Source organism: Nicotiana attenuata, chromosome 2, assembly GCF_001879085.1.
Source record: "Nicotiana attenuata strain UT chromosome 2, NIATTr2, whole genome shotgun sequence".
NCBI lineage: Eukaryota > Viridiplantae > Streptophyta > Magnoliopsida > Solanales > Solanaceae > Nicotiana > Nicotiana attenuata.
Window position 1 is genome coordinate 83,575,290 of NC_031990.1, and position 11,745 is coordinate 83,587,034.

Here is an 11,745-nt window from a genome sequence, read left to right on the forward strand (position 1 = left end):
GAAGGCCTCGGAACACGGAATCGAGTTCTAAAACATAAGATGGCCTTTTGGGTCATCACATAAATAAATAATATTTCAGTTTTTACAAATACTGAAGTTCAGTAATTGCAAGTAAGTATTAATTTGGCTATCAGTACTTAAATATAAAACATTTAACTTGAATATATGAAATGCCAATTAAATAGTAAAAACTTATTGAATGAGTATTTTGGTAAAATAATAGTTTTGCTCTATGTCTCTAGCATGACCACTTGATGAAATCTGGAGGGAAGTGGGGTAAACGGCCGATACTACTGGAAGGATTCCTCTTTGGATAATAGGTACTGTAGCTGGTATTCTTGTAATCGGTTTAATAGGTATTTTCTTTTATGGTTCATATTCCGGATTGGGTTCATCCCTGTAGTAATCGAATGAATTGAGTTGTCAACATGAAAGCGTAAGAATTCAACGGGATTCCCTTCTTTGTTTGTTTGATTTGAAGGGGAAGGGCCCGTTGAGTTCTTAAGTGCCATTTATAATTTTGTCCCACAGAATTCTCTTAGGACCCTTTTTAAAAAAAAAAGAATTAATTAACTCAAAATTTTTTAAAGAAGAATAAATGGATTTATATAAAAAGGATGCTATAAATATTCCGAAATAAGCTATACTGACTGAAAGAACTGCATCCTTTAAAAATTCATTCCAATCCATCGAATTATTCGACTTTTGATGCAAAAGATTTATAGATGGAGCTAACCATTTCGATAATATATCCAAACCCCCTCCCTCTTGGTTGAAAGGAATTCCTAGAGATCCAACAAACAAAGTAAAGAGTCCTAATACAAATATTGGGAATAGCATAGTATTGTCCGATTCATAAGGATAGGAATAAACCGCTTTATGCTCAAAATGAGCAATAGTCATAAAAGGTCGTGTCATCTTTCTTCCATTTTTATCAATTGGATATTTAGTTTTTGCAAAAAAATAAGTACTTTTATTATTATTCATAGTTAATAAACAAGAGTTTTTCTTAACTCCGTTTTTACCCCATAGAGATATTGAATAGAAGGGGGTTTTTTGTTTCCCACCATAATTTTGAAAATGAACGTTTAAATGCCCTTCAAAAGTAAGTAAATAGATTCGAAACATATAAAATGCGGTTAATCCCGCCGTGGCCCAAGCTATTATTGCGAAAATTGGAGAATACAACCAACTATCATTAAGAATTTCATCTTTGGACCAAAAACAAGCAAGAGGTGGAATACCACAAAGAGAAAGTGTACCTAATAAAAATGTGATTTTGGTAATTGGTACATGTTTTCTTAAACCTCCCATAAGACCCATATTCTGGCTTTTAGCTGGAGAATATCCAACAATAGTTTCCATTGAATGAATAATGGATCCGGATCCTAAAAATAATAATGCTTTGGAATAAGCATGAGTAATCAAATGAAATAAAGCGCTTCGATAAGACCTCATACCAAGAGCTAACATCATATAACCCAATTGAGACATTGTGGAATAGGCTAAACTTCTATTAATGTCTTTTTGAGAAAGAGCTAAAGTAGCTCCTAATAATACTGTTATTATTCCTATAACCGAGATCAAATACATTATGGAAGGTATAATTCTGAAAAGAGAAAGAAGCCGAGCTACAAGAAAAATTCCCGCCGCTACCATAGTATCAGCATGTATAAGAGCCGAAATGGGAGTAGGCCCCTCCCTGGCATCAGGTAACCATACATGAAGGGGGAATTGGGCGGATTTAGCAACTGCACCGGCAAATAAGAGAACAGCACATAAAGTAACAAATAAAAAATCGACTTCATTATTATAAATCAAGTTATTGAATATTTCGAATAAATCCCTAAATTCGAAACTCTCTGTTATCCAATAAAAACCTAAAATTCCTAATAATAAACCAAAATCCCGTACACGATTAGTTACAAACGCTTTTTGACAAGCATTTGCCGCAACAGGTCATGTAAACCAAAATCCTATTAATAGATAGGAACACAGCCCAACCAATTCCCCAAAAAATATAAATTTGTATCAAATTCGAACTAAGGCATCTTTTGTGCATACGGCTCTACAAGAAAATTGATCTCCCCTCCTTTCCATTAAGAAAGAGAAAAATCGAATCTATCAGACTCAGATGGGTAAATGATCAAATTGCCATCCTTCCTTTCGAAGGAGTTAAAAAATACTATGATGGCTCCGTTGCTTTATATGTTTATTTTTTCTTCTTTTTTTTTGTCTGTGATTCAAGCCCCTCTAGCATTCGAATATTTTCTTGAAGCCTAAATATGCAATGCAAGGATATTTATAATTTTTTAGAAAAACCCCCAGACCAGATGTTTAGAATCAAACAAGTATCAACAGTCAGCTTTCTCTACTTCTGCTGGGGAATCATTCGGCGGGTTACATCAACAGAAAAGAAGAAAAGACCAGCCTGTTATCCCTGGAGTAACTTTTATCCATTGAGCGACGACCCTTCCACTCAGCACCGTCGGATTACTAAGGCCGACTTTCGTCCCTGCTCGACGTGTGGGTCTTGCAGTCAAGCTCCCTTCTGCCTTTGCACTCGAGGGCCAATAATCTTTAACTTTCTTTTAAGAGAAATTCATATCAAACATAATTATGCACATTTTCCTTTCTTCAATGTCAAAGTCAAATATTTTTTTTTTCAACTTCAATCAAATCCCATTCTATGGCAATTTTTCTTTTTCTTTTTTTTTTCTTTTTCTTTTTTTCTTTTTTTTTTTTTTTTTTTTTTTGCTTTTTGTAGTCAAAGTTAACCAATTTCATCCTGGAAAAGAATGTGTTCTAATACAGTTTGTGGACTACGTACATCGTTGGAACTACAAAAGAGAGTTATTAGAAGAAAACGAAAGACAAGAAAACTTGAAATGCTGCCTCATTTAAGGATGATAACACCAACTTTTCACTGATTTGCATCCATGCATCATGGATTTTCACGACAGCTTGAAAATATGAAGAATCACGTGCAAGCTCTTTTCACATATATAATTCCATAATGGGTTTATATCTGATCTAAAAGAATAACTTTCACGTTACCATGTCACTCATATGCACAATAACGAACATATATATAAGTTCATTGGGTATTTGACTGAGTTGTCGCATATTCCAACAAATTAAGCTCGTTCTAGGTTTTAACGTATTTTCTTTAATTAATATTTTCCAACATCTTGATATCTTTCTTTACGTATTATAAACTATTCAACGACTCGCATTTATTCGTATTTCTTGGGGACAAAAGCAAAGCGAAGCAAAAGTACAAACAAGTACGTGAAAATAATAAAATGGAACAAAATACGAAAAAGCATCTTTTAAAAGGAGAAATTAAAAGATACTACCACGTTACTCACATTAGCGTACACCTCTGCATGGAGAGAAAAGAATTGTCTAAGAGATCAAGATCCCAACTATTAATTTGGTTTACTAATTTAAGTAAATAGTAGGTTTTCTTATTTAACTAAGAATGTTTTTAAAACAACTTCGTTGTGTATTTATTGCATAATAATAATCTGTTTTGATGCAACTCCATTTTAAAGTGTTGCTTGCAAGATTCAAAGCTAACAAAAAAACGCGAAGAGTGAAAAGTTGTTGGAAACCACTAGCACGTATAATTAGTCCATAAACCCCTCAGTTCTCTTTAACTTCATATATACATAATACATATGGTGACTTATAACTGAGTTTCCTTCATCTTCAAACCATGTTCTCATGTCGAGAGAGAACGAAAGGGTTCCTAAGGAGTGACAAAAGAGAAGGTCAGAAGGTAGATCGAAAAAGAAGGAGGTCTCCAACAACCAACTCACCTGATTTTTGTTGGTTAGAGGTGAAAGTCATGGCTTCAGTGTCACTTAAACATTTACTTCAAACAAAAGGAACCCTTGTTGACAAAACATGAAGAGGTTTAAATACGTAGTCCATCTGTTTTAATTTATATGACACATTTTACTTATCTTAAGTCAAATTGTTATATTTTAAAATATAATTTTTAGCTATATTGACATGATAAAAAGTACAGCTTATAGTACTTTTCGAATTGTTTGTGAATATCTAAATTTTAATTTTGAAATATTGAGTTGAATTAATTCAATTAACTCTCGATAAGTAAATGTGTCATCTAAATTGAAATAGAGGGAGTACCTTTTAAACCTAAACTATAGCGGAATACTAACAATTTAATGGTACCGATAAAAGTCTTTCACGTACAATAACTGTGAGTTTGATTCTAACTATTTCCTTTCTCCTATGATCCCTACGTAATAGAAATTCTCTTTAACCATTTTTATACGAATTTAAACTACCACTTCCTATAAAATCCAATTAAGTCAAACAAACCTGTAACTCTATTGGATTGTGATGTACTCAATCTATTGTGAATAATGATGATCTATTTTGTTTAAATATTTTCCTTTAATAAGAAAAAATGATAGGGGTCTCATAAATACCCTTATTGCACCTCGAAAGTTACTAGCTTTATATTGGGATCGGAATAATATAGTGCATATGAAAGCTAACAATGCAAAGTTGATGAACAATAAATCAGACAAGTAAAAAATATACTAAAGAATATGACATTATAATGGGGTTTGGTCAATTGACCTACATATAAAAACTAGTATAAAAATATATGAATTATTGAGAGAAAAAGCTCTCCTAATCAAGATTCTTTAATGACTACATTATAGATGTTATTGTTGTTATTCTTGTTGCGCATAGAAAATGTTGATTTATAGAAGTACAAAACTTTTCCAACAAAGGATAAGACATATGAAAGAGATTTATTCTTTTTAGGAGTCTTTTTTCCTTTTTTCCAGAAAGAGAGTCCTAATAGATTAAAAATTCAGGGCAAAATCCTAACAAATTTCCCCTTGGCCTGAATTTTCTTGACGAAATTTGATTCACCTTCTTTGCATAATCTCCATCACTGATGCTTGTCATTATTAAAATCGGGTATGAGTTGAAATTGGAGCTATGTGCATTAAAAGTGAGCACGGGTTAAAAAAAGTCTTGGTTTTAAAGATCCAGCAACAGGAATGTCAAAAATATATGGTTGAAAGTCTCCATATGTAGTATTTCAGACTGTTTTTTTTTTTTGAATGAAAATCTTCATTATCGTCAAATTGATTGTTGACCTATCTTCAGCTTAGCTGAACTGTTTGCTCTGATACCACTTGTTGGGATCATCTAGCCTACGTTGATGATGTAATGATTTTTACACCTGGATCCAAGATCTCTCTTGAACTGGTCATGCAACAACTCAGAAAATACAAGAGATGCTCAGGACAGTCTATCAACAGCACCAAAAGTTATTTTCTTGTTAACCCCAAAGCTGAAGTAGAACATATCTCAGAGATCAAAATTATTACTGGTCTTAGGCACATTGAATTTCCTACTACTTATTTGAGATGTCCACTTTATGTGGGTTGTAAAAGGATATGTCACTTTAGTGATTCAGTGGCGAGGATTGTAAGGAAGACCAATGAGTGGCAAGGCAAGCTTCTTTCTATCGGAGGGAGAGCAATCCTAATTAAACATGTACTTCAATCTCAACCTTTGCATCTTCTAGCTGCTATGGTACCACCGAAAACCATCTTCAAACAAATTGAAAAATATCTGGCCAGGTTTTACTGGGGTACCACTGATGGGAAACAAAATTATCATTGGAGTTCATGGGCTAATATGTGTTTTTCTAAAGAAGAAGGAGGCATCGGATTGAGAAGATTGACGGATGTTGGCCTTTATTTCTCTATGAAAAGATGATGGAGATTTAGAACCGCTAACTCTCAATGGGCAAAATTCTTGAGATCTAAATATTGTAGCAGAATACATCCGGTCAAGAAGAAAAAGAATCAAAAGATCTCACATGGTTGGAAGAATATGTTAGATATCAGAGAACAAACAGAGCAACATATTCTCTTGAAATGCAATGAAGGTAATATTAGCCTTTGGTGGGATAATTGGCTAGGCATAGGTGCTCTAGCTAATATTGTCCAATTAGATGCGCCACGTGACAAGAGAATGATCAAGCAGGTCAGAATAGGCTCATCTTTACATTTTGACGAATTTCAGCAACTCCCGAAATACATTATGAAGCTCATCAATTCAACCAATTTGGGAGATCCTATTCTCACTGATATAGCTGTGTGGACTCCTTCAACCACCGGATCCTTTACCACTTCTTCAGCTTGGAAGATTGTTAGACAATCACGAGAAACAACTCCAGAACTTCAAGGACTTTGGCGCAAATACCTCCCTTTCAAGATGTCATTTTTGGTACGGAGATTGATTAAGAGGAAATTGCTTTTTTTATGATATAATTATCAGATTTGGACAGCATGTAGTTTCCAAATTGTTGTAAGACACCACAAGTTGAGACTATACACCATACCTTTGTTACTAGAGAGCTAGCTAAGAAACTTGGAGGCAATATGGGGCTCCCCTAGGGATCATTTGGGATGATAAACCTATTTTAACTATATTCATTAACTGGTGGAGCCTCAAACCTAAGAACAAGGTACTTCAGGTCATTAACAAGATCACCCATATTATTATATGTTGGGAATTATGGAAGGCTAGATGTGCTTATAGATATGGGGATATTAAAATATCCTCTGCTAGAATATATTTTCAAATTATCTCTCATTTGAGATGGGTGATTTCTAAGCATAATGTTCAGATAGAAGGGGTTGTACCTTGGTATGGGATTTGTGATAGGCTTATATCCTTAACTGCTAAGATTGTGTGTTTTCCGGTGAAATGGAACAAACCAACCTTTAGATGGACCAAACTCAATACAGATGGAAGCAAACAAGGCAATAACTCAATTGGGGCTGGAGGAATCCTAAGGAACTATATAGGTGATTTGATCATGGCATTCTCACAGAGTTTAGGCACTGGTACTAGTAACTTGGCAGAAGCTAAGGCAGCTCTACTTGGGTTAAAATGGTGTCACTCTAATGGCTATGATAGGGTTATTTTGGAGTGTGATTCTAAATTGGTAGTTGATATGCTGAACAATATTTATGCTCCTCCATGGAACATTGAGGATATCATCAGGAGGCTCATCAATACATTCATTAACATAATATCATCATTAGACATTGTTATAGGGGAAGCGAATAATGTGGCAAATGTTTTAGCTAAATGGAGCCATGATATTCATGAAGCTGTAATCTTCAATCAAATAAATCTTCCGAAGCAAGCTATTGGCCACTACAGACTCGATAGGATGCAGGTTCCTAATTTAAGGCACAAAGTTGTTAAAAAAAAAATTGTACAGGATTCTTAGTACCTAGTACCCTTCTTTTGTAATTTTCTTTTTTTTTTTTTTTTTTTTTTTTTTTTGCATTTTAAAAGCTTAGTCTTGGGTAGTAACTCCTTTGATAGTCAGCACATACTGCTGATCTATGGTTCTCCATCGGTTCTGTTTTATGTACTGGTAAGGTTGTATTTCTAGGTGGTACTTATTAATGGGAGGTTTGGTTTTATGTCCCCTCCTTTTGTACTTTTTTTATATTATAAACAAGGTAGGGGTCAATGCCAAACCCCATCACCACCGGAGGTGAAAGCATGGGCTGATAGATTAATTACGTATAAAAAAAATAACATAGTGCATGTGGAAGCTAACAATGCAAAGCTGGTGGATGATAAATTAGACAAGAAAGAAAAATATACTAAAGAATAGTACATTATAATGGTTTTGGTCAATTGACCTACATATAAAAACTAGTATAGAAATACAAAAATTATTGAGAGAAAAATCTTCCGTAAACAAGACTATTTAATGACTGCAATGTGGATGTTACTATTTTTGTTCTTGTTGTGGGGAGAAAATGTCAATTTATAGAAGTACAAAACTTCTCTAATAAAAGAATAAGACATATGAAAGATATTTATTCCTTTTACGAGTCTTTTTTTCCTTCCTTCATTAAAGAGAGTCCTAATAAATTAAAAACTCAGGGCAAAATCCTAACAATTTAGCTACTATGAATTCTTTGGTGAAAAGGGATCAAAGGCGCATTGAATTCTCCCGAACAGTCCCAACTAAGAAAGCAAAACAGTGTGCCCCACTACCACCATATAAAGAAACCTCCATCACTAGCTCTTAATGACTTCCCAGTTTTATTAGGCTCTGCTATGCAGATCTCTGATTTAAAAAGGGATCAAATTTCTTGGTTGAAATACTTTTTCATATTATCTTATTTCACATAACATGGCGTTTTTTACTGTCTGAAAAATTCATAAGTTGTTCTTTGATCACATTATTCTTAAATAGTTTTGTTAAGTACATAAATTATTAACTATTTTGATTTATATTAATTTTTATCTAATTGATTATGTAGATTTTATTTCAACATATTTGAAGATTTGATGTTTGAATCATACAAAGTTAAACATTAAGTAGTTTGACCCTTGCACTCCCAATCTCACCATATAAACTAGGAGTAGAAAAGGAGTAATAGAGTTAGCATATTGGAAATATATTTATTTCATGCGTGCAATTAAAGGAAATTAACCATCAAGAAGGAATTAGGCAAAGAACAATCAAGCAAATGGGAAGGCTTACGAAAACTCATGCTTATTTATCATCAGATTTGTACATGAAGTTCAACTGATTCTATCAACTTATTTAGCATAGAGCCAAAAACTCTTGGCAGTCAAAAAAGAAAAGGAAAAAGTAGAAGAAAAAAACACTAGAAAATCAAAACAACTTACGATTATCCATAGGAAGAAATATGAACATGACCTGACCAAAGCCTCATATCTGAAAAACTCACTAGGATCCTACTACTTTTCCCTTTCATTCACGCGGATTCAGAATTTAAACTTATCTCATAACGTCCCCTTTTAACACATGACATCCTTGAGAAGCTTGTATCTTCGAGTTGCTGTCCGAGGTGAAGGAGTTCCACTAGGATTCTTTGCCCTTTCAGCACCATTTTCTTCCCTATCATTCTGCTTGATTTTGTCTCCTGAATATTCCGATTTGATCCCTGAATTACTAATTCCTGCAATTGATTTCCTTGAGGAACCACCATGCCTCGAGCTTTTTTCCTCACTTTGACACCAATCACACACTTGTATTTGCTCCGATGATTCGCTGTAGTAGTTGCTACAATACCTATCATAAATAACATACCCAGATTTAGGATAAGTTCCGTGAAAACTACTATTTCTTTTGACTTGAACTATATATGCTTACGTATATACACATAATGCGATTGTACTAGTTCTTAAGTTCACTGACTCTAAATTTTCTATATCTGCCTCTATATTAAAAAACTATAACCACATAGACACATGGTCTATATTGTAAGTGTAAAATAATGAGAGTCCACTCTTTCTTTTTCGTTCTTTTTCTAAAGTAGTAATCATGTTATGATCATGAATATCTCCTGATGTTCCCTGAGATAGGTGATAGTGGCGGTGGACGAGGGTCATGTTTGGCTGGCCACAACCAAGAAACAAAACGAAAATTAAACAAAAGAAAAATATATATTCAGTCAAAGACTATAAAGGCGTGGCAGTCATGAGGGACCATATTTATCTACAAAGTTGATCCCAAGAATAAGACTTGATCCACAAAGCAAGAAATTTAATGATGGCATTATATAATTTCTAGTAATTTTCAAACAGAGAAAAAAATTGATGAGATTAAACTCTCGAATAATATTAAGCACTAACCTGATAGAGAAGATTAGACCAATCGAGAAAGAAAATTGGACCTTTCGACCAAACTAATAGGAGTACCTTCTTTTTCACAAAAAGCCTACGAACACTAGTCTAAAGGCTGAACTCTTTAATCGAGGAAGAATTCAATCATTCGACTAACATATCAGAAATGATCTGTCTCGTTTAGTTGGTCTTCTTGTTAAGATGAAGAGTTGTATAAGCTACTAATTAATACGATTTTCCACAACATGCATATATACATAACTGAGAAGGGTGAAGGACATACGAGTGCTGAAAGCGGTGGTGGCACTTGGCGCAGCGGAAGAGCTTGTCAGGGAAGCCCACATCACCACACATGGAGCAAACTGTTTGAACATCCACCATTTTCTTTTTCTTCTAATTCTTCAATCTCTCTTATTTGAAGTCTAAAGTAAGGAAACAAAGGCTAAAACCAATTTAACCATAGAGAAAGGCAACTGATCAAGACGCCCTTGAGGCGGCGTTTGCATCTCTCTTGCCTCTTGGTCATTTATATAGAGCCAGTCATGGTTTTGTATATTTTATGTACACGAACACATTATTTTAAAGAAATAAATCGAAGATGCATATATTAATGTGAGTGTGATACGCATACAGGTAGACCACAGGTTGCTTGCAGTCGTTTTCTGTTGAGGGACAGATGATGTGAACCTTAAACTCAATATGTTAAAATGACAGATATGCCCCTTAATTGGTCTGATGATAGAGATAGAGAGAGAGAGGAGAGTGAGAAAAAATATATTGGCACCAATGTTTATACCAAAGACATATTATACATGCGTGTGCACATAAACTTCTATTTCCATAGCCAATTAACAATATTCTCACCTTATTATATCACTTACCACTAGTAATTTAATATGATTTGATATAAATACAGGATTCACATATGTATTTACTAGGGAAGGTGGGTGTACAGAGTAAAATATGTATTGACACTTGGTCATCCAAGGGAAGGACACGTGGAACCCAAGATGGGGATGGCCGAACACAGCTATTCCGCTTGTCACCGAAAGGATAATGCTTATAAAGATATATAGAATATTTTGCGCCCGGTAGAATTTAATAAGAAATATTCTGCAGAATTAAGGACGACGACTGATCCCGCCCAAACTCACACCACAATTATAGGTAGTGAGGCGGTCGAAGAAATAATAAAACCCAACGCGAGTCGGGGTCGATTCCTTAGGGAGTTAGAAATGGGATTAGGTATACACCTAGTGTAAGTGTATAATGTGCCTCAATTTTCACTTTCACATTCTTGTTGGTTGTTTCTATTTCTAGTTAAGGCTATTGGTTGTAAATAATAAACTAGAAGACAATGTTTTTGATTTTGGTTGTTTTTCTAATGATAAAGGATCTAGGGTCGTGACTTCCACCTAGGTGGTTGCCTAACGGGTTGTAAACTCTAGGGCAAGTTTAATTAGTCGGGATCGTAATATAGCAATCACACTCAATTACCCACACTATGCCTTTCGGTAGTTTGAGTGATTTTGCCCAGTTTGGCTTTCTCAAGCCCAAATGGGTATTGCACAAATCAAGTAATATATGCTCAAGTTGGGTCTTACTATCTCTAGATTTGACTTTTTAATTGGGGCTATCAATTTCTTGAGTTCACCCCAATTCCTTGTTAGCCATGTTTTCCTAGACTTAGTGTCTCTTCTTCAAGTAGAGACTAAGTCAAATAGGCATGAATCAATGTTTGCAACCATTGATTCTAGAATTCAAGCATAAACAAGGCTAAATATCACTAACCCAATCACAAACAAGCCCTAAATTAAATACCCATTAAGTACCCACACTAGGGTTGGGCCACAACCCTAGCTAAAGATTTAGCTATTCATGAAAAATAAAAAAATTAAGATAGAATGCATAATAATTTATTAAACAAAGAAAATCTAATGTTTAGAAGTTAATCTAGTATAAAATTACTTAAAACAGTAAAGAAAACGGCTCAGGTGCATTTCTGAAAATCGAACTTAACCTAAAAATGACAAAAAGTTCTATTTATACTAA

The 11,745-nt window shown here is 34.3% G+C and overlaps 1 protein-coding gene across 1 annotated transcript; it reads right to left on the reverse strand.

Annotated features, from left to right (window-relative positions):
* On the reverse strand, positions 8,569–10,269 carry LOC109214012. Its single transcript, XM_019377881.1, has 2 exons — positions 9,977–10,269; positions 8,569–9,139 (listed from the first exon to the last, which is right to left on the reverse strand). Exons 1-2 carry the CDS (start codon positions 10,072–10,074, stop codon positions 8,866–8,868), a joined length of 372 nt encoding a protein of 123 aa, XP_019233426.1. The 5' UTR covers positions 10,075–10,269; the 3' UTR covers positions 8,569–8,865.